Genomic DNA, 24,121 nt, shown 5'->3' on the forward strand with positions numbered 1-24,121 from the left:
GCTTCATGCAGAGGGATCTGGGTGTCCTTGGGCATCAATCACAGAAAACTAGTCTGCAGGTGCAGCAGGTAAAAAGCGGAGACAAAAGGGAGCTAATATTTTGAGTCTGGATGATTCTTTGTCAAACAGTCATCCAGACTCAAAACGTTAGCTCACTTTTCATAGAATTTACAGTGCAGAAGGAGGCCATTCGGCCCATCGTGTCTGCACCGCCCCTTGGAAAGAGCACCCTACCCAAGCCCACACCTCCACCCTATCCCTGTAGCCCAGTAACCCCACCCCACCTCACCTTTTTGGACACTAAGGGGCAATTTAGCGTGGCCAATCCAGCTAACCCGCACATCTTTGGACTGGGGGAGGAAACCGGAGCACCCGGGGGAAACCCACGCACACACGGGGAGAACGCGCAGACTCCGCACAGACAGTGACCCAAGCCGGGAATCGAACCTGGGACCCTGGCGCTGTGAAGGAGCTGTGCTAACCACTGTGCTACCTGCTGCCCTTTACTGCGTCTCTCCACAGAGGCTGTCAGACCTGCTGAGATTGTCCAGTATTTGCTGTTTTTGTTTCAGATTCCAGCATCCACAATAACTTGCTTTGATCAGCAGGTAATAAGAAAGGCAAATGGAATTTTGGCCTTTATGGCTAAAGCAATAGAGTATAAAAGTAGGGAAGTGTTGCTGCAACTGTGCAACACATTGGTGAGACGGCACCTGGAGGACTGTGTACAGTTTTGGTCCCCATGTTTGAGGAGGGATGTAGTTTCGTTGGAGGCAGTTCAGAGAAGGTTCACTGGATGGATTCCAGAGATGAGGGGTTTGACCAGTTTAGGCCGATAGTTTTGAGTTTCGAAGAGTGAGAGGAGAGCTAATTGAGGTACACAAGATGATAAAAGGTATGGACAGAGTAGACGTAAAGCGGATGTTTCCTCTTGACGGGCAATCTAGAACGAGAGGTCATAGTTTAGGATAAAGGGCAGCAGATTTAAAACAGAGATGTGGTCGTGAATGGGTGGTGAATCTGTGGAATTCGCTTCCCCAGAGTGTGGTGGATGCTGGGGAAAATTTAAGGAGGAGTGTGGTATTTTCAGGTATTATGGTACCTGAGAGGCTGAAGTACCATTGGTTAAACCTAGGGGTTTACCATTGGCTGTATAGTATAGTAGCTCCGCCCTGACAGGTGGGGTATAAGAACCCGTGCCATCCCAGCAGCCCTCATTCTGTACCTGAGCTGCTGGGGAACAGTTCTAGCTTATTAAAGCCTTCAGTTGTACTACAACCTCGTTTTAGTAGTTATTGATCGTGCATCAATTTAATAAGCTAGAACTAAGTAGAAAGGATGGATCTCCCAATCAAGCCGGAGTGTCTGCAACTCAGTCCCCACGCGACGAACTCAGCGGCGATTTTTAAGCACTGGCTGGCGTGTTTTAAAGGCTACCTTGAGACGGCTGGAGGCACACCCTCGGTAGAGCAGAAACTGCACGTCCTGCACTCAAGAGTAAGCCCAGAGACCTACACCCTCATCGAGGAGGCGGAAGATTTTGATGCAGCAATCGAACTTTTAAAAGGACACTATATTCGCCCAGTAAATCAGGTCTATGCACGTCATCTGCTTGCAACAAGACGACAAAACCCTGGGGAATCGTTGGAGGAATTCTACTGCGCACTATTGGTGCTGGGCAGAAGCTGTGGCTGCCCGCAAGTTTCGGCGAGCGAGCACACGGAACTCCTAGTCCGGGACGCCTTTGTGGCAGGTATGAGCTCTTCAGAAATCCGCCAGCGTCTTTTAGAGAAAGACACCTTGGGACTTAGGGAGGCGACTCCGGACCGCCACAGCGAACTTCTCCAGGGGCCCCGGGCTGCCAGCGGTCGCCGCCACCCCTGTATCCTAGACCCACGTGCAGACCCCGAGTGCCGCCATCTTGTCCCTCGGACACCACGCTGGACGGATGGGCGCCGCCATTTTGTCCACCCCCGACCACCATGTGCGACCAATGGGAGACGCCATCTTGGATGCCCCAGGACCCCAGCTCGGCCGACCATGCACTGCCTGAACGAAATCCACAACTACTGCGTCTGGCCTCGGTGATCCTGGACCAAACTCAACCTCGAACACTCTCAACGGCCACGAGACATCCGGCCTAATCGACTCTCGGAGCACGGAGAGCTTTATACACCCCGACACGGTAAGGCGCTGTTCCCTCTTTATCCACCCTGTTAATCGAAGAATCTCTCTAGCCTCCGGTTCTCACTCTGTAGAGATAAAGGGGTTTTGTTTAGCAAACCTCACAGTCCAGGGAAGGGAATTCAAAGATTTCCGTCCACATGTCCTTCCCCAACTCTGCGCGGCTACACTCCTGGGTTTAGACGTCCAGTGTAACCTTCAAAGCCTGACCTTCCAATTCGGCGGCCCTATAAACCCCTTACTGTCTGCAGCCCCGCGACCCTTAAGGTCGACCCGCCTTCCCTGTTTGCGAACCTCACCCCGGATTGCCAACCCGTCGCCACCAGGAGCAGACGGTACAGTTCCCAGGATCGGATCTTTATTAGGTCAGAGGTCCAAAGGCTACTGAGGGAAGGAGTCACTGAAGCGAGCAACAGTCCCTGGAGAGCTCAAGTAGTGGTGGTAAAGACCGGGAGAAGCATAGGATGGTCATCGACTACAGTCAGACCATCAACAGGTTTACGCAGCTGGACGCGTACCCCCTCCCCCGCATTTCCGACCTGGTAAACAGGATTGCGCATTATAAGGTCTTCTCCATGATGGATCTCAAGTCCGCCTACCACCAGCTACCCCTCCGTACTAGTGACCGCAAATACACTGCCTTCGAGGCAGACGGGCGGCTCTATCACTTCTTAAGGGTTCCCTTCGGTGTCACTAACGGGGTCTCGGTCTTCCAGCGCGAGATGGACCGAATGGTTGACCGGTACGGTTTACGGGCAACATTCCCGTATCTCGATAATGTCACCATCTGCGGCCACGACCAGCAGGACCACGACACCAACCTCCGAAAATTTCTCCAGACCGCTAAAATCCTTAACCTAACATACAATAAGGATAAATGCGTGTTTAGCACCGACCGTCTAGCCATTCTCGGCTACGTAGTGCGAAATGGAATTATAGGCCCAGACCCTGAATGCATGCGCCCCCTTATGGAGTTCCCCCCTCCCCCACTGCCCCAAGGCCCTGAAGCGTTGCCTAGGGTTTTTCAGTTACTACACCCAGTGGGTTCCCAACTACGCAGACAAAGCCCGTCCCCTGATCCAATCCACAACTTTCCCCCTGTCGATAGAGGCCCGCCAGGCCTTCAGCCGCATCAAAGCAGACATTGCAAAGGCCACGATGCACACCATCGACGAGTCCCTCCCCTTCCAGGTCGAGAGCGATGCGTCCGACGTCGCTCTGGCGGCCACCCTCAACCAAGCGGGCAGACCCGTGGCCTGCTTCTCCCGTACCCTCCATGCTTCCGAAATCCGCCACTTCTCAGTCGAAAAGGAGGCCCATGCCATAGTAGAAGCTGTGCGACATTGGAGGCATTACCTGGCCGGCAGGGGATTCACTCTCCTCACTGACCAACGGTCGGTTGCTTTCATGTTCGATAATGCACAGCGGGGCAAGATAAAAAACGATAAGATCTTGCGGTGGAGGATCGAACTCTCCACCTACAACTACGAGATCTTGTATCGTCCTGGGAAGCTGAACGAGCCTCCTGACGCCCTGTCCAGCGGTACATGTGCTACCGCACAAGTAGACCGCCTCCGAGCCCTCCAAGAGGACCTCTGCCACCCGGAGGTCACTCGCTTTTTCAATTTTGTTAAAACCCGCAACTTGCCCTACTCCATCGAGGAGGTCAGGACAGCCACCAGGGACTGCCAAATCTGCGCGGAGTGCAAACCGCACTTCTACCGGCCAGAGAGAGCGCACCTGATAAAGGCTTCCCGTCCCTTTGAACGCCTCAGCATGAACTTCAAAGGCCCCCTCCCCTCCACCGACCGCAACACGTACTTCCTGAACGTGATTGACGAGTACTCCCGGTTCCCATTCGCCATCCCCTGCCCCGACATGACCGCAACCACCGTCATCAAGGCCCTCCATAGCATCTTTGCACTGTTCGGGTTCCCCGCTTACATACACAGTGATAGGGATCCTCCTTTATGAGCGACGAACTGCGTCAATTCCTGCTCAGCAAGGGCATCGCCTCGAGCAGGACGACCAGTTACAACCCCCGGGGAAACGGACAGGTAGAGAGGGAGAACGGAACAGTCTGGAAGACCGTTCTACTGGCCCTACGGTCCAGGAACCTCCCAGTCTCCCGCTGGCAGGTAGTCCTCCCGGAGGTCCTCCACGCCATCCGGTCACTGCTTTGTACGACCACCAATCAGACACCTCACGAACGACTCCTTGTCTTCCCCTGGAAGTCCTCCTCCGGGACCTCGCTCCCGACGTGGCTGGCAGCACCCGGACCCATCCTGCTCCGAAAACACGTGCGGGTGCACAAGTCGGACCCGTTGGTCGAGAGAGTCCACCTGCTGCACGCTAACCCCCAGAACACCTACATGGCGTTCCCTGACGGCCGACAAGATACGGTCTCCCTACGGGACCTGGCGCCCGCCGGAATCCCACATACATCCCAGCCACCAGTCCCACCCTCCCCTTCACCGCAGCACCTTACAGGAGGATCAATCCTCCCGCCGCTCCTGCCTAGGCCCTACCACCCACCGACGCCCCCGACAGGCGCCCCCTTCCCAGGTCAGCCGTTTTTCCCACCAGCCCCGTCTAGGGGTGATGAAGCTGCCATGGAGGCCGAAGCCACGCTCCCGGAGTTGCAGACGCCCGGGCCCCCACCGGAATCACCACCAAGGCTCAGACGATCCCAGAGGACGACCAGGGCGCCCGACCGACTGATTGCTTCATTTTAATGAATGTATATACCCGCCATGTTTGTAAATATTCGCTGTAAGGAGGTATCACGGTACCTCCATATCTGATCATACCATGTTGTTACATTGTGTTGTTACTGGCCACCACCCCCGCCGGACTCTTTTTAACAGGGGGTGAATGTGGTATTATCAGGTATTACGGTACCTGAGAGGCTGAAGTACCATTGGTTAAACCTAGGGGTTTACCATTGGCTGTATATAGTAGCTCCGCCCTGATAGGCGGGGTATAAGAACCCGTGCCGTCCCAGCAGCCCTCATTCTGTACCTGAGCTGCTGGGGAACAGGTCTAGCTTATTAAAGCCTTCAGTTGTATTACAACCTTGTTTTAGTAGTTATTGATCGTGCATCAAGGAGTTAGACAGATTTTTAATTAGCAATGGGTTGAAGGGTTATGGAGAACGGGCAGGAAAGGTGAGATCAGCTATGATCGTGTGGAATGGCGGAGGGGGCTCGGGGGGGCTGAATTGCCGAATCCTGCTCCTAGTTCTTGTGGTCTAACGAAGCTTGTATGGGACGAGAGTCAATTATAAACCCAGATTGGTCAAGGGATCTGAGTGAACCAGTTGGATTGAGGTGACATGATCACTTTTACTAAGAACCATCTTTTCATTTCCACACTGTCATTTTAAACCTTTCTAGCTCAAATCATTTGAACCCCATACCCCTCTGAGTCTGCAAACAAACGAGGTGAATCCAACTTAGCAGTGGGAGGAGTGACGGCGACAAAGGCAATTGGGTCTGTTCAAGAGAAAGTGTGGATGCTATAATTACAGAGTTGGCAGCAACAAACCTACAATTTCGACAGAGGCTCCCCCCACCTCATCCACAAGGGCACTTTAGAAAAGGGGAGAGTCTCACTCAAGGTATCATCGAACCTGAGAACCGTACAGCACAAAAGGAGGCTATTTGGCCCAAAGAGTCTGATCTGGCTCAGAGTCTGTCACGAGGACCAGAATGAGGACAGACTTACTTGGCGGCGTCCCGGAGGTCAGTGACATTGCGGATTTTACCGAGACCGTCTTTGAAGGTTGTCCTGTTGGCCACGGTCAGTATCCCGTTTTTGGTGGTGAAGTCGGGGAAGCATCGTCGAAGAACTGGGAGGAAAAAGGAAGAGGAAAATCACTGGGGGGCCGGGGGGGTCGGGGGTTAGAAATCCTGCCAGCCGCTCCTAGTGACAAACACAGCGACAAGCTCAGATCAAATCCCTCCAACCGCCACTGAACCCAATTACAGAGGCTGTACCGCACTGTCCCAGGCCATTGGCACGAATGGACCACCCAGTGTTTAGTGGACTCATCCGACTCTTCATCACCGCACCCTATCAGCAACTCCCTCTCTCCCTCTCTCCCTCTCTCCCTCATCCAGCTTCCCCTGAAATGTCCCGATACCATTCACCTCAATCAGTCCCTGTGGGAGCGAGTCACACATTCTCCCCACTCTCTGGGCAAAGACAATTATCCTGAATTCATCAATTGGATTTATTAGTGACCGTCTTATATTTGTGATACCTAGTTTTAGACTCGACAATGGAAACATATTTTCTTTGTGTTCTGTGGTGGCCTGGTCCCTCTAAGGGGGCAAACTCCATTGACCAAGTGACCAGGGCCAATCACGGCGCAGCATGCGAACCCCGTCCAGTGGGTGTTTGGGCGGGACCTTGGGCGCGAGGCCCTTGGGCAGGACCCTGGGCGCGGGGCCCTTGGGCAGGACCTTGGGCGCGGGGCCCTTGGGCAGGACCCTGGGCGCGGGGCCCTTGGGCAGGACCCTGGGCGCGGGGCCCTTGGGCAGGACCCTGGGCGCGGGGCCCTTGGGCAGGACCCTGGGCGCGGGGCCCTTGGGCAGGACCTTGGGCGCGGGGCCCTTGGGCAGGACCCTGGGCGCGGGGCTCTTGGGCAGGACACTGGGCGCGGGGCCCTTGGGCAGGACACTGGGCGCGGGGCCCTTGGGCAGGTCCCTGGGCACGGGGCCCTTGGGCAGGACCAGGGAGCTGAAGTGTAAAGACCTTTGTATATATAGTTCTGAGTTTGTTATGTAACTGCCTTTTGCCTCTCATCAATAAACGCACGGTAGCACAGTGGTTAGCACAGTTGCTTCACAGCTCCACGGTCCCAGGTTCGATTCCTGGCTTGGGTCACTGTCTGTGCGGAGTCTGCACGTTCTCCCCGTGTCTGCGTGGGTTTCCTCCGAGTGCTCCGGTTTCCTCCCACAAATCCCGAAAGACGTACTGTTAGGTGAATTGGACATTCTGAATTCTCCCTCCGTGTACCCGAACAAGTGCCGGAATGTGGCGACTAGGGGATTTTCACAGTAACTTCATTGCAGTGTTAATGTAAGCCTACTTGTGACAATAATAAAGATGATTATTATTATTTATTTTTTACTGGAAGCCTCCAGAATATGTCTCGTGCCACCACATGCAACCTATCGAAATGCTTCATAACAACCTGCACCAGATTAACCCACCCCCACCATCGCCCAATCATTGGAACATAGTCGGCAATTCAGTCCTTCGAGCCTGCTCCTCCGTCCAATCAGATCATGGCTGATATCTTTCCTTTTCCAGAGATTAGGCCGCAAGCCTCTTCAATCTTTCCTCACATTATCATTGATTATGACCTCTCAGATCTGAGCTTGTCCTTGTAAAATTTGTTTGTATCTCTTTTATTAAAATGGAAACCCGGGGCTGGATTCCGCGCCCGCCGCGATACATTTCTGTTGCACCCCGCCAGCGGGATGCGCCGTTACGCAGGGCGGTCAATGGGGTTTCCCATTGTGGAGCAGCCCCACGCCGTCGGGAACCCCCCCCGGGCTGTCAGTAAAATGGAGCATCCCCATTGAGAATCTGGAGGCGGTTTCGCCAACACTTCGGGTTGGGGGCAGGGTCAAGGGAAATGCCGATTCGGGGGAACCACAGATTTGAGCCAGGGAAGTGGGATGGAAGTTTTCGGAAATGGGAAGAGAGGGGAATTAAGACGCTAAAAGATTTGTTTCTTCGGGGTCGGTTTACAGGATTGAGGGAGCTGGAAGCGAAGTATGGGCTAGAGCAGGGAGAAGGGTTTAGGTACATGCAGGTTCGGGATTTTGCCAGAAAGGAGATACAGAGCTTCCCAGAGGAACCGGCCTCCACATTGCTGGAGGAGGTGCTGACGACAGGGGGACTGGAGAAGGGGTTAGTGTTAGCGGTGTACGGAGCTATTTTGGAAGAGGACAAGGCACCACTGGAAGGGATCAAAGCAAAGTGGGAGGAAGAGTTGGGAGAGGGTATGGAGGGGTTCTGGTGTGAGGTGTTCCGGAGAGTGAGTGCCTCCACCTCGTGTGCGAGGTTGGGGCTGATACAGCTGAAGGTGGTATACAGAGCACACCTCATGAGGGCGAGGATGTGCCGATTTTTTGAAGTAGAGGATGTGTGTAAGCGTTGCGGGGGGGCGGTTTATCACGTTCATATGTTTCGGTCCTGTCCAAAGCTAGGGGAGTACTGGAAGGAGGTGTTTCGGGTAATTTCCAAGGTGGTGCGTGTGAAACTGGACCCGGGCCCCTGGGAGGCCATATTCGGGGTGTCGGACCAGCCAGGGTTGGAAACGGGAGCGGAGGCAGATATCATAGCCTTCGCCTCATTGATCGCCCGAAGGCGGATCCTGCTGGGATGGAGAGCAGCCTCTCCACCCTGTGCCCTGGCGTGGCGGGGGGAACCTGTTGGAATACCTGACCCTTGAGAAGGTTAAGTTCGAACTGAGGGGAAGCTCGGAGGGTTCTACAATTCATGGGCACTATTTATTATGCACTTTCAAGAACTGGATAACATTGAACATTAGTTGGGGGGGGGGGGGGGGGGGGCTGTGCAGATTAAGGGTGACTATGGGTAATCCCTGATTCCTTTTTGTCATTTGTTTATGTAAACATGCGGGCTGATGTTTGGTGGGCGGATGGGATCATTGTTATTATGGGGATTGACATATCTTGCTGATTATTGTTTATTGTTGATGGGTGTAAATGGGGGAGAAAAGGTATTTTTTTAAATGGAGCATCCTGCCGCTGGAAAATCCAGCCCCAGAACATGCTCCCCGAACAGTCACCAGAACTAATGCTCTGTGTGTGGTCTAATCAAGGTTCTATATATGCTCAGCATAAACTTCCAATTTACATAACTTTTCTGGAATCAAAGAAGGGTGCGGCACAGGAGGCGGCCATTCAGCCCATCAACAAAGCGGCGGAGAGTGTAATGGCGATCTAGACTCTCAGTCAAGCCTCATTACGTATGCAGGTAAGTGAGTTACGACTCTTTAAAAAGCTGGCCTGATTCCAGGAATATTGTGGAGGGGTGGGACATGCCTTTCTCCGTGACAGAACCAGCCAGGTTGGATAAAGGACTTTGACGGAAAACAGCCCTGGAAAATCAGACAGTGTGGGAACGGGTCACGGAGCCAGGACCAGCCGCTCATGTTCAAATGGGCTCCTGAATCAGCACGGCTGGATAAAACCCCAGCAAGCCATCCATGCGATTGTTAGATTTTTGTTCGCCAAGGTTTTTCAAAACTTAATTCCTGGGAAGTGGGCATCGCTAACATGGCCGGTATTTATTGTTCATCCTTCATCGCTTTTGAACTGGGTGCCTCACTCGGCCATTTCAGCGGTTATTTAAGTATCAGCCATATTGTTGTGGGGCTGGAGTCACGTGTAGGCCAGACCAGGTAAGGACGGCAGATTTCCTTCACAAAAGGACATCAGTGACCCAGGTGGGTTTTTACAACAATCAACAATGGTTTCATGGTCATCATTAGACTTTGTTAATTCTAGATTTTTAAAATGTAATTTAAAAATTGCCATGCGGGGGGATTCTAATCCTGGTCGCCTGGTCCCTGCATTGCTAATCCAGAGACGATACCAATGTTAAGGGCCATGGAACCTACTCCAGTAGATGCAGTTAATGTACAGATCAGCCATGATCTCACTAACAATAAGACAGTTTGAAGGGGCCTCTTCCTAATATCTGTGAGGCCAGTTTGAATCCAGTCGTGTACACCACTTAAACCTTTTTTAAAAAAGTATATGTTGGGGCTTTGATGATGCTGGCAAGGTTGGTATTTAATAAGAGAATCCCGACTGTGCAGAAGAAGGCCAATCAGCCCATCGACCCTATCCATGTCCACACCATCCTATCCCATGCAACCCAACAACAGCCTAACCTGCACATCTTTGGACACTAAGGGGCAATTTATCATGGCCAATCCACCTAACCTGCACAGCTTTGGACTGTGGGAGGAAACCCACGCAAACACAGGGAGAAGGTGCAGACAGTGACCCGAGGCTGAAACAGGACCCGGGTCCCTGGCGCTGTGAGGCAGCAGTGCTAACCACTGTACCTCCCATTTTGTGAATGGATTTGGTGCTTGTTGGCTCTTGAGGAGGTCTAGAACTTCTTGTGGTGACAGCTGACAGTCTCTGTGTCAGAGATCAAGAGTCAATAGCGGGTAGCACTGAGGTCACGTGTAAAAGAACCTTCATTTATATAGCGTCTTTCGCCACCACATCATGTCACAAAGTGCTTTGATATTTTTGGAGTGTAGTCACTGTAGCGAGGTGTAAAATGCAGCAGATGAGGGATTAATGTCGTCCTGGACAATATGGGGGGGGGGAGGGTGCGGCTAAAGAACCACACTCCTCTTAGCTGGATTAGGAGGAGGATCAATTAGAGCATAAACAATGCTGCTGATTAATTGGGCTGAAATTCACTGTAATTTGATATGAACAACATTCGGTCATTACAACGACTGGGGACTTCACCGATTGACTAAATACCTATTAATTTTTCCGATATTGGCCGATCACATTCCATTACTCATGTCATTGACGAGCCAGCAATTCTTACCAGGTCAGTTGCAAAAGAAAGTGATTTAAGAGGGGAAGCTTAAAACCTAGTTGGTAAAAAATTCACTTTCACTTTTCATTCAGTCAGGCAGAAGGTCATGAGTTCAAGTCCCACCCCAGAGGTTGAGCACACAACTCTGCCCAACACACCTCACACACTACTGAGGGTGTGCCGCACTGTCAGAGGGTCAGTACTGAGGGAGCGCCGCACTGTCAGAGGGTCAGTACTGAGGGAGTGCTGCACTGTCAGAGGGTCAGTACTGAGGGAGTGCTGCACTGTCAGAGGGTCAGTACTGAGTGAGTGCTGCACTGTCAGAGGGTCAGTACTGAGGGAGCGCTGCACTGTCAGAGGGTCAGGACTGAGGGAGTGCCGCACTGTCAAAGGGTCAGTACTGAGGGAGTGCTGCACTGTCAGAGGGTCAGTACTGAGGGAGTGCTGCACTGTCAGAGGGTCAGTACTGAGGGAGTGCTGCACTGTCAGAGGGTCAGAACTGAGGGAGTGCCGCACTGTCAGAGGGTCAGTACTGAGGGAGTGCTGCACTGTCAGAGGGTCAGTACTGAGGGAGTGCTGCACTGTCAGAGGGTCAGTACTGAGGGAGTGCTGCTCTGTCAGAGGGTCAGTACAGAGAGGGTGCCGCACTGTCAGAGGGTCAGTACTGATGGAGTGCTGCACTGTCAAAGGGTCAGTACTGAGGGAGAGCTGCACTGTCAGAGGGTCAGTACTGAGGGAGAGCTGCACTGTCACAGGGTCAGTACTGAGGGAGTGCTGCACTGTCAGAGGGTCAGTACTGAGGGAGAGCAGCACTGTCAGAGGGTCAGTACTGAGGGAGTGCTGCACTGTCAGAGGGTCAGTACTGAGGGAGTGCTGCACTGTCAGAGGGTCAGTACTGAGGGAGTGCTGCATTGTCAGAGGGTCAGTACTGAGGGAGTGCCGCAGTGTCAGAGGGTCAGTACTGAGGGAGTGCTGCACTGTCAGAGGGTCAGCACTGAGGGAGCGCTGCACTGTCAGAGTGTCAGTACTGAGGGAGTGCTGCACTGTCAGAGGGTCAGTACTGAGGGAGCGCTGCACTGTCAGAGGGTCAGTACTGAGGGAGTGCCGCACTGACAGAGGGTCAGTACTGAGGGAGTGCCGCACTGTCAGAGGGTCAGTACTGAGGGAGTGCTGCACTGTCAGAGGGTCAGGACTGAGGGAGTGCCGCACTGTCAGAGGGTCAGTGCTGAGGGAGTGCTGCACTGTCAGAGGGTCAGTACTGAGGGAGTGCTGCACTGTCAGAGGGTCAGTACTGAGGGAGTGCCGCACTGTCAGAGGGTCAGTGCTGAGGGAGTGCTGCACTGTCAGAGGGTCAGTACTGAGGGAGTGCTGCACTGTCAGAGGGTCGGTACTGAGGGAGTGCCGCACTGTCAGAGGGTCAGTACTGAGGGAGTGCTGCACTGTCAGAGGGTCAGTACTGAGGGAGTGCTGCACTGTCAGAGGGTCAGTATTGAGGGAGAGCTGCACTGTCAGAGGGTCAGTACTGACGGAGTGCCGCACTGTCAGAGGGTCAGTACTGAGGGAGTGCCGCACTGTCAGAGGGTCAGTACTGATGGAGTGCTGCACTGTCAAAGGGTCAGTACTGAGGGAGAGCTGCACTGTCAGAGGGTCAGTACTGAGGGAGTGCTGCACTGTCAGAGGTTCAGTACTGAGGGAGCGCCGCACTGTCAGAGGGTCAGTACTGAGGGAGTGCTGCACTGTCAGAGGGTCAGTACTGAGGGAGTGCCGCACTGTCAGAGGGTCAGTACTGAGGGAGTGCCGCACTGTCAGAGGGTCAGTACTGAGGGAGTGCTGCACTGTCAGAGGGTCGTTTCCACGCGCTGGGATATTCCGACGCAGATGTAATTCAGTGAAGCTGACCGATCACTTAAACATGTAAATCTGGAGCTCGCTCAGTGAGGGCAATATCCAGATCGCGACGTCTCGTTAGACCGTGCGCGGCGTCCCGAGCGTCGTAAATCTCGCGAGATCCAACGGCATCGCCGCAGCGCCGGGCCGGGCTCGCGAGGCCATCCGATCACGCCCTGTATCTCTAAACATGATGTTTGCATTCACCTGGTTCCCTTTTATTGCTTTCATTGAAAAGCTGGGTCCACTCCCGCCTAACCGAAAATCTTGGCTTCATTATTGTGCCGGGAATCTCGCGCTCGCAGCCGGGATGGGCTGAAATCACAGGAATCATGGGTGGAGGATAGTCCTCCAACATTGGACCCCTGACCCATGCCCCCTGTCAGCTTGGCTGCCCGCCTGATCAGCAGCATGGATTGTGGATCCTCCCCGCGTGACACTGCATCAAAAGAAGATTTCATACTTACAGGGTCGGCTGGGAACAATCATTGATGGACAATCTTCGTCTCGCATCACTTGGGCTGCAGACTGAAATGGACAACACAGGAAGCGGGTGGTTAGCAGAATGTTGAATATTTTGCGGGACAGCAGACAACTCAGTTCAAAGTGCAGCCCCTTTTGGAAAGAGGCAAGTCAGACAATTTGACACATGTCAGCCCATCCACCTATACTATCCCCTCTGATTGCCAATAACCCAACAATACTTCACAAAAGGAATTGCAGTCCAGAGAATGTGTTTTGTTGTCAAGTCTCTCCATCCTTTCAGCCTCCACATTGCTCGAATCAACTTTAAACAGCATCAAAGGTGTCAGAAAACCGACAAGGATATTATCAGGACTGAGAGGTTGTGAATATCAGGAAAGATCGAGCTACCTGAGCTTCTTTTCAGCAAAAAGAGTAATTGCAGGAGGTGACCTGATACTTAAACTAGGCATCAAAAATAAACAACAGTCACCAATAAATCCCATTGCAAATTCAGGAGAAACATCTTTACCGACAGGGAGTGTGGAGAATGTGGGACTCACTCCCACAGGGAGTGGGGAGAATGTGGGACTCGCTCCTACAGGGAGTGGGGAGAATGTGGGACTCGCTCCCACAGGGAGTGGGGAGAATGTGGAACTCACTCCCACAGGGAGTGGGGAGAATGTGGAACTCGCTCCCACAGGGAGTGGGGAGAATGTGGGACTCGCTCCCACAGGGAGTGGGGAGAATGTGGGACTCACTCCCACAGGGAGTGGGGAGAATGTGGAACTCGCTCTCACAGGGAGTGGGGAGAATGTGGAACTCGCTCCGACAGGGAGTGGGGAGAATGTGGGACTCGCTCCCACGGGGAGTGGGGAGAATGTGGGACTCGCTCCCACAGGGAGTGGGGAGAATGTGGAACTCGCTCCCACAGGGAGTGGGGAGAAAGTGGGACTCGCTCCCACAGGGAGTGCGGAGAATGTGGAACTCGCTCCCACGGGGAGTGGGGAGAATGTGGGACTCGCTCCCACAGGGAGCGGGGAGAATGTGGAACTCACTCCGAGAGGGAGTGGGGAGAATGTGGGACTCGCTCCCACAGAGAGTGGGGCGAATGTGGAACTCGCTCCCACAGGGAGTGGGGAGAGAGTGGGACTCGCTCCCACAGGGAGTGGGGAGAATGTGGGACTCGCTCCCACAGGGAGTGGGGAGAATGTGGGACTCGCTTCCACAGGGAGTGGGGAGAATGTGGGACTCGCTCCCACAGGGAGTGGGGAGAATGTGGGACTCGCTCCCACAGGGAGTGGGGAGAATGTGGGACTCGCTCCCACAGGGAGTGGGGAGAATGTGGGACTCGCTCCCACAGGGAGTGGGGAGAATGTGGAACTCGCTCCCACAGGGAGTGGGGAGAATGTGGGACTCGCTCCCACAGGGAGTGGGGAGAATGTGGAACTCGCTCCCACAGGGAGTGGGGAGAATGTGGGACTCGCTCCCACAGGGAGTGGGGAGAATGTGGAACTCGCTCCCACAGGGAGTGGGGAGAATGTGGGACTCACTCCCACAGGGAGTGGGGAGAATGTGGGACTCGCTCCCACAGGGAGTGGGGAGAATGTGGAACTCGCTCCCCCAGGGAGTGGGGAGAGTGTGGAACTCGCTCCCACAGGGAGTGGGGAGAATGTGGGACTCGCTCCCACAGGGAGTGGTTGAAGTGAATAGTGGTTGAAGGTGAAGGTGGAGAAATACATGAGGGAGAAAAGAATAGGAGCTGCTGGTCGGGTGAGATAGCGAGGGGGAGGGAGGAGGCTGGTGTGGAGCTGAAACACCCATCACAGACCAGACGGGCCGAACAGCCTGCTTCTGAGGTTTTAATGTATGTGTGAATTCGCTGTATGCACCCACCTTTCTGGGGGTGTTGAATCCGGGCTGGCAGAACTGTCGGTAATAGGCCCAATACGTTCTGTTCCATCCGAACAGAGATTTCGAATCAATGTAGCGAGCAAAACGGTTCGGACATTTCTCAACACAGACCTGGCAAAGAGGGAGGAAAAGATCAACAGGATGACTTTAAATGTTCAATTCACATCACCTTCCATGACAACAGATATTAGATTTAAGATTCAAGGAGAAACGTTTAACCCAGCGAGCTCCCTCCAAACCTTCCCCTCAGGTTCAGAGGCAGGTGGACACAAGTAAGGTCTCAGCGTAATGGAATAATCTCACACCTCTCACGGACAAAGTCATGCATGGTGACCACATAACGCAGACCAGAGCTGTCAGAGGGTCAGTACTGAGGGAGTGCTGCACTGTCAGAGGGTCAGTACTGAGGGAGTGCCGCACTGTCAGAGGGTCAGTACTGAGGGAGTGCTGCACTGTCAGAGGGTCAGTACTGAGGGTGTGCTGCACTGTCAGTGGGTCAGTACTGAGGGAGTGCCGCACTGTCAGACGGTCAGTACTGAGGGTGTGCTGCACTGTCAGAGGGTTAGTACTGAGGGAGCGCTGCACTGTCAGAGGGTCAGTACTGAGAGAGTGCTGCACTGTCAGAGGGTCAGTACTGAGGGAGTGCCGCACTGCCAGAGGGTCAGTACTGAGGGAGTGCTGCACAGTCAGGGGGTCAGTACTGAGGGAGTGCCGCACTGTCAGAGGGTCAGTACTGAGGGAGTGCAGCACTGTCAGAGGGTCAGTACTGAGGGAGCGCCGCACTGTCAGAGGGTCAGTACTGAGGGAGTGCCGCACTGTCAGACGGTCAGTACTGAGGGTGTGCTGCACTGTCAGAGGGTCAGTACTGAGGGAGTGCCGCACTGTCAGAGGGTCAGCACTGAGGGAGTTCAGAGGGTCAGTACTGAGGGAGCGCTGCACTGTCAGAGGGTCAGTATTGAAGGAGAGCGTCACTGTTAGAGGGTCAGTACTGAGGGAGTTCAGAGGGTCAGTACTGAGGGAGCGCTGCACTGTCAGGGGGTCAGTATTGAAGGAGAGCGTCACTGTTAGAGGGTCAGTACTGAGGGGGTGCTGCACTGTCAGAGGGTCAGTATTGAGTGAGTGCTGCACTGTCAGAGGGTCAGTACTGAGGGAGTGCTGCACTGTCAGTGGGTCAGTACTGAGGGAGTGCCGCACTGTCAGAGGGTCAGTACTGAGTGAGTGCTGCACTGTCAGAGGGTCAGTACTGAGGGGGTGCTACACTGTCAGAGGGTCAGTACTGAGGGTGTGCTGCACTGTCAGTGGGTCAGTACTGAGGGGGTGCTGCACTGTCAGAGGGTCAGTACTGAGGGAGTGCTGTACTGCCAGAGGGTCAGTACTGAGGGAGTGCCGCACTGCCAGAGGGTCAGTACTGAGGGAGTGCTGTACTGCCAGAGGGTCAGTACTGAGGGAGTGCCACACTGTCAGAGGGTCAGTACTGAGGGTATGCCGCACTGTCAGAGGGTCAGTACTGAGGGAGTGCCGCACTGTCAGAGGGTCAGTACTGAGGGAGTGCCGCACTGTCAGAGGGTCAGTATTGAGGGAGTGCTGCACTGTCAGAGGGTCAGTACTGAGGGAGTGCCGCACTGTCAGAGGGTCAGTACTGAGGGAGTGCCGCACTGTCAGAGGGTCAGTACTGAGGGTATGCCGCACTGTCAGAGGGTCAGTACTGAGGGAGTGCCGCACTGTCAGAGGATCAGTACTGAGGGAGTGCTGCACTGTCAGAGGGTCAGTACTGAGGGAGTGCTGCACTGTCAGAGGGTCAGTACTGAGGGAGTGCCGCACTGTCAGAGGGTCAGTACTGAGGGAGTGCTGCACTGTCAGAGGGTCAGTACTGAGGGTATGCCGCACTGTCAGAGGGTCAGTACTGAGGGTATGCCGCACTGTCAGAGGGTCAGTACTGAGGGAATGCTGCAGTGTCAGAGGGTCAGTACTGAGGGTATGCCGCACTGTCAGAGGGTCAGTACTGAGGGAGTGCTGCACTGTCAGAGGGTCAGTACTGAGGGAGTGCTGCACTGTCAGAGGGTCATACTGAGGGAGTGCTGCACTGTCAGAGGGTCAGTACTGAGGGAGTGCTGCACTGTCAGAGGGTCAGTGCTGAGGGAGTGCTGCACTGTCAGAGGGTCAGTACTGAGGGAGTGCTGCACTGTCAGAGGGTCAGTACTGAGGGAGTGCCGCACTGTCAGAGGGTCAGTACTGAGGGAGTGCCGCACTGTCAGAGGGTCAGTACTGAGGGAGTGCCGCACTGTCAGAGGGTCAGTACTGAGGGAGTGCCGCACTGTCAGAGGATCAGTACTGAGGGAGTGCTGCACTGTCAGAGGGTCAGTACTGAGGGAGTGCTGCACTGTCAGAGGGTCAGTACTGAGGGAGTGCCGCACTGTCAGAGGGTCAGTACTGAGGGAGTGCTGCACTGTCAGAGGGTCAGTACTGAGGGTATGCCGCACTGTCAGAGGGTCAGTACTGAGGGTATGCCGCACTGTCAGAGGGTCAGTACTGAGGGAGTGCTGCAGTGTCAGAGGGTCAGTACTGAGGGTATGCCGCACTGTCAGAGGGTCAGTACTGAGGGAGTGCTGCACTGTCAGAGGGTCAGTACTGAGGGAGTGCTGCACTGTCAGAGGGTCATACTGAGGGAGTGCTGCACTGTCAGAGGGTCAGTACTGAGGGAGTGCTGCACTGTCAGAGGGTCAGTGCTGAGGGAGTGCTGCACTGTCAGAGGGTCAGTACTGAGGGAGTGCTGCACTGTCAGAGGGTCAGTACTGAGGGAGTGCCGCACTGTCAGAGGGTCAGTACTGAGGGAGTGCCGCACTGTCAGAGGGTCAGTACTGAGGGAGTGCCGCACTGTCAGAGGGTCAGTACTGAGGGAGTGCCGCACTGTCAGAGGGTCAGTACTGAGGGAGTGCCGCACTGTCAGAGGGTCAGTACTGAGGGAGTGCTGCACTGTCAGAGGGTCAGTACTGAGGGAGTGCCGCACTGTCAGAGGGTCAGTACTGAGGGAGTGCCGCACTGTCAGAGGGTCAGTACTGAGGGAGTGCCGCACTGTCAGAGGGTCAGTACTGAGGGAGTGCCGCACTGTCTTACCTGTTTAGTTGGACACTGTAAATTTATGAGGACGGCCGGACTTGCACACTTAAGGATATTGAAGTAGAATAAAATGGTCTTGTTCCTGGAAGAGAATGAGATAAGTGTTACTAACCCTTATAAAGGAGTGAAAAGAACCCGCTCCCTACGTTAGCAACAGAATGGAAACGCTACAACTGGGACTTGCAACAAAATCCAATTATTGCCCAATCTTAAAACCAGAGAATGGTGCCTGTGCAGGAGGTAACTTTCCTCACTGTCCCTGTGCTGACTCTCTGAATGACCAACTCAATTTGTGCCCGACCCCCGCCTTCTCCCTCCAACTCCCCAAGCTCCTCTGTCTCACGTAATCATTGAATTCCCTATTGAAAGCCTCGCCTAAGCCCGCCTGCACCATGCTCGCAGACAGCGAGTTCCAGACTCTATCCACTCGCTGTGAGGGACACATTCTCCTCATGTCGCCATTTCTTCTTCAGCCAATTTACTGCAAATCTGTGCCCCTCCTTCCCAATCCTTCCACCAATGGGAAGAGTTCCAGCCTCTCTGCTTTGTCCAGACCCCTCGTGAGTTTGAAAATCCTCGATCAAATCCTCTCTCAATCTTCTCTTCTTCAAGGAAATCAGTCCCAAATTCTCCAATCTATCTGCAGAACTGAAGTTCCTCATTCCTGGAACCATTCTCCTGAATCTTTTCTGCTCCCACTCCAATGTCTTCACATCTTTCTCTGAACTAGATCCAAAATTCGAATTGAGGCTGAGCCAGTGTTTTATCGAAGTTCAATGTACCTCCCGTGCCCCTCCACTCTGTCCCCATTGATCAAACTCACAATCCTGCTTTATTAACCCTGCTCCCAACCTGTCCTGTCACCTTCCCCTGCCATCTTCACCTGCCACCCTCCCCGCCACCCTCACCTGCCACATTCCCTGTCACCTTCAACTGCCTCCCTCACCTGCCACCTTCCCCGTCACCTTCACCTGCCACCTTCCCTGTCACCTGCCACCTTCACCTGCCACCTTCCCCGTCACCTTTACCTGCCACCTTCACCTGCCACCTTCCCTGTCACCTTCACCTGCCACCTTCCCCGTCACCTTCACCTGCCACCTTCACCTGCCACCTTCCCTGTCACCTTCACCTGTCACCTGCCACCTTCACCTGTCACCTTCGCCTGTCACCTGCCACCTTCCCCGTCACCTTCACCTGTCACCTTCACCTGTCACCTTCACCTGTCACCTTCACCTGCCACCTTCCCCATCACCTGCCACATTCACCTGCCACCTTCCCTGTCACCTTCACCTGCCACCTGCACCTGCCCCCTGCACCTGTCCCATGCACCTGCCACCTTCACCTGCCACCTTCACCTGCCACCTTCACCTGTCACCTTCACCTGCCACCTTCACCTGTCACCTTCACCTGTCACCTTCACCTGTCACCTTCACCTGCCACCTTCACCTGTCACCTTCCCCGTCACCTTCACCTGCCACCTTCACCTGTCACCTTCCCCGTCACCTGCCACATTCACCTGTCACCTTCCCCGTCACCTTCACCTGCCACCTTCACCTGTCACCTTCACCTGCCACCTTCACCTGCCACCTTCACCTGTCACCTTCACCTGTCACCTTCACCTGTCACCTTCCCTGTCACCTTCACCTGCCACCTTCACCTGTCACCTTCACCTGCCACCTTCCCCGTCACCTGCCACCTTCACCTGCCACCTTCCCCGTCACCTTCACCTGCCACCTTCACCTGCCACCTTCCCTGTCACCTTCACCTGCCACCTTCCCCGTCACCTTCACCTGCCACCTTCACCTGCCACCTTCCCTGTCACCTTCACCTGTCACCTGTCACCTGCCACCTTCACCTGTCACCTTCGCCTGTCACCTTCACCTGCCACCTTCACCTGTCACCTTCACCTGTCACCTTCACCTGTCACCTTCACCTGTCACCTTCACCTGCCACCTTCCCCGTCACCTGCCATATTCACCTGCCACCTTCCCTGTCACCTTCACCTGCCACCTGCACCTGCCCCCTGCACCTGTCCCCTGCACCTGCCACCTTCACCTGCCACCTTCACCTGTCACCTTCACCTGCCACCTTCACCTGTCACCTTCACCTGCCACCTTCACCTGTCACCTTCACCTGCCACCTTCACCTGTCACCTTCCCCGTCACCTTCACCTGCCACCTTCACCTGTCACCTTCCCCGTCACCTGCCACCTTCACCTGCCACCTTCCCTGTCACCTTCACCTGCCACCTTCCCCGTCACCTTCACCTGCCACCTTCACCTGCCACCTTCACCTGTCACCTTCACTTGTCACCTTCACCTGTCACCTTCCCTGTCACCTTCACCTGCCACCTTCACCTGTCACCTTCCCCGTCACCTGCCACCTTCACCTGCCACCTTCCCCGTCACCTTTACCTGCCACCTTCACCTGCCACCTTCCCTGTCACCTTCACCTGCCACCTTCCCCGTCACCTTCACCTGCCACCTTGACCTGCCACCTTCCCTGTCACCTTCACCTGTCACCTGTCACCTGCCACCTTCACCTGTCACCTTCGCCTGTCACCTGCCACCTTCCCCGTCACCTTCACCTGCCACCTTCACCTGCCACCTTCCCTGTCACCTTCACCTGTCACCTGTCACCTGCCACCTTCACCTGTCACCTTCACCTTCACCTGCCACCTTCCCCATCACCTGCCACATTCACCTGCCACCTTCCCTGTCACCTTCACCTGCCACCTGCACCTGCCCCCTGCACCTGTCCCATGCACCTGCCACCTTCACCTGCCACCTTCACCTGCCACCTTCACCTGTCACCTTCACCTGCCACCTTCACCTGTCACCTTCACCTGTCACCTTCACCTGCCACCTTCACCTGTCACCTTCCCCGTCACCTTCACCTGCCACCTTCACCTGTCACCTTCCCCGTCACCTGCCACATTCACCTGTCACCTTCCCCGTCACCTTCACCTGCCACCTTCACCTGTCACCTTCACCTGCCACCTTCACCTGCCACCTTCACCTGTCACCTTCACCTGTCACCTTCACCTGTCACCTTCCCTGTCACCTTCACCTGCCACCTTCACCTGTCACCTTCACCTGCCACCTTCCCCGTCACCTGCCACCTTCACCTGCCACCTTCCCCGTCACCTTCACCTGCCACCTTCACCTGCCACCTTCCCTGTCACCTTCACCTGCCACCTTCCCCGTCACCTTCACCTGCCACCTTCACCTGCCACCTTCCCTGTCACCTTCACCTGTCACCTGCCACCTTCACCTGTCACCTTCGCCTGTCACCTTCACCTGCCACCTTCACCTGTCACCTTCACCTGTCACCTTCACCTGTCACCTTCACCTGTCACCTTCACCTGCCACCTTCCCCGTCACCTGCCACATTCACCTGCCACCTTCCCTGTCACCTTCACCTGCCACCTGCACCTGCCCCCTGCACCTGTCCCCTGCACCTGCCACCTTCACCTGCCACCTTCACCTGTCACCTTCACCTGCCACCTTCACCTGTCACCTTCACCTGCCACCTTCACCTGTCACCTTCACCTGCCACCTTCACCTGTTACCTTCCCCGTCACCTTCACCTGCCACCTTCACCTGTCACCTTCCCCGTCACCTGCCACCTTCACCTGCCACCTTCCCTGTCACCTTCACCTGCCACCTTCCCCGTCACCTTCACCTGCCACCTTCACCTGCCACCTTCACCTGTCACCTTCACTTGTCACCTTCACCTGTCACCTTCCCTGTCACCTTCACCTGCCACCTTCACCTGTCACCTTCACCTTCCCTGTCACCTGCCACCTTCACCTGTCACCTTCACCTGTCACCTTCACCTGTCACCTTCCCTGTCACCTTCACCTGCCACCTTCACCTGTCACCTTCACCTGTCACCTTCACCTGCCACCTTCACCTGTCACCTTCACCTGCCACCTTCACCTGTCACCTTCACCTGCCACCTTCACCTGTCACCTTCACCTGTCACCTTCACCTGTCACCTTCCCTGTCACCTTCACCTGCCACCTTCACCTGCCACCTTCACCTGTCACCTTCACCTGCCACCTTCACCGTCACCTGCCATCTTCACCTGCCCCCTGGACCTGCCATCTTCACCTGTCACCTTCATCAGCCACCTTCACCTGCGACCTTCACATTCCACCTTCACCTGTCACCCTCACCGTCACCTTCCCCGTCACCTTCATCTGCCACCTTCGCCTGCCACCTTCACCTTCACCTGCCACCTTCGCTTGTCACCTTCACCTGCCAGCTTCACATGCCATCTTCACCAGTCACCTTCACCTGCCACCTGCACCTGCCACCTTCACCTGTCACCTTCACCTGTCACCTTCACCTGCCATCTTCACCTGCCCCCTGGACCTGCCACCTTCCCCATCACCTTCATCTGCCACCTTCACCTGCCACCTTCACCTGCGACCTTCACCTGCCACCTTCGCCTGCCAGCTTTACTGACTTATGTACAATGTCAATATCAGGAGCTTCTCTATAAAATTTGATTTGAACATCAGATTAAGCAGTTTGTCAAAGGACTATCTCCCCTGTCCCAACTGCAAGAACACCACCATTTAGAATTAACGTTCCAGTCTTCAGTCCCTTCCCTCACCACTCCCTCACTCCCCACCCTACATCACCCTCTCACCAGCCCACCCTTCACCCTTAAGGTTAACGTGCAGATTCAGTTGGCAGTTGGGAAGGCAAATGCAATGTTAGCATTCATGTCGAGAGGGCGAGAATACAAGAGCAGGGATGTACTTCTGAGGCTGCATAAGGCTCTGGTCAGACCCCATTTGGAGTATTGTGAGCAGTTTTGGGCCCTGTATCTAAGGAAAGATGTGCTGGCCTTGGAAAGGGTCCAGAGGAGGTTCACAAGAATGATCCCGGGAATGAGGAACGGTTGAGGACTCTGGGTCTGTACTCGTTGGAGTTTAGAAGGATGAGGGGGGATCTTACTGAAACTTACAGGATACTGCGAGGCCTGGATAGAGTGGATGTGGAGAGGATGTTTCCACTTGTAGGAGAAACTAGAAGCAGAGGACACCATCTCAGACTAAAGGGACGATCCTTTAAAACAGAGATGAGGAGGAATTTCTTCAGCCAGAGGGGGGTGAATCTGTGGAACTCTTTGCCGCAGAAGGCTGTGGAGGCCAATTCACTGAGTGTCTTTAAGACCGAGATAGATAGGTTCTTGATTAATAAGGGGATCAGGGGTTATGGGGAGAAGGCAGGAGAATGGGGATGAGAAAATATCAGCCATGATTGAATGGCGGAGCAGACTCGATGGGCCGAGTGGCCTAATTCTGCTCTTATGTCTTGTGGTATTAACCACCCCCTTGCCCCCCCACCCTTCACCACCCCCTCACCCCCCACCCTACATCACCCTCTCACCACCCCACCCTTCACCACCCCCTCATCCCCCCACCCTTCAACCCACCTCATCCCCCCCATCGTTCATCACCCCCTCACCCCCCCCCCTCAACCCCTGCCGGTGTGGGGGGGGGGGGGGGCTTCAATGGAAATTCCCAATGACAGCGGCGGGAGCGGAGAATCCCACCCCTGGGAACCACGCAGCTGAGAGGCTGGTTAATCCCACCCAGGGTGATTGACCAACCTGAGGATTCTCCATTGATCAGGGTCAACATGGGTCTGTAATGGGTGGGTCACGTCTGATGAAGCTGATTGGATATTTGGAAGTGGTGACTCGTGTAGTGGACAGAGGAATGTCAATAGATGTTATCTGTTGAACTTCTAGAAGGGGTTTAATTGAAACCCCTCATGTTAGACAAAGACATCCGCTTCATTCTGGATCACAACATCTTCACCTTCGACAACAAGAACCTGTTGGACTATAATCTGGTGTTGTAAGACTTCTTACTGTGTTGGATAAAGTTGAAGTTGATGACAATGAAGGTAAATTATTGACCTGCT

General features: G+C 54.6%; 1 protein-coding gene across 1 annotated transcript in view; it reads right to left on the reverse strand.

Moving 5' to 3' along the window:
- Positions 1-24,121, reverse strand: part of slc44a5b (solute carrier family 44 member 5b) — a 596,657-nt gene that overhangs the window by 116,367 nt on the left and 456,169 nt on the right. The window contains exons 5-8 of the mRNA XM_072512838.1: positions 18,175-18,259; positions 15,043-15,171; positions 13,152-13,212; positions 5,911-6,034 (exon numbers count right to left, since the gene is read on the reverse strand). Coding sequence (XP_072368939.1) covers positions 5,911-6,034; positions 13,152-13,212; positions 15,043-15,171; positions 18,175-18,259 — 399 coding nt within the window. The remainder of the gene's footprint in view (positions 1-5,910; positions 6,035-13,151; positions 13,213-15,042; positions 15,172-18,174; positions 18,260-24,121) is intronic.

Source organism: Scyliorhinus torazame, chromosome 7 (genome assembly GCF_047496885.1).
Source record: "Scyliorhinus torazame isolate Kashiwa2021f chromosome 7, sScyTor2.1, whole genome shotgun sequence".
In the NCBI taxonomy this organism is placed as follows: domain Eukaryota; kingdom Metazoa; phylum Chordata; class Chondrichthyes; order Carcharhiniformes; family Scyliorhinidae; genus Scyliorhinus; species Scyliorhinus torazame.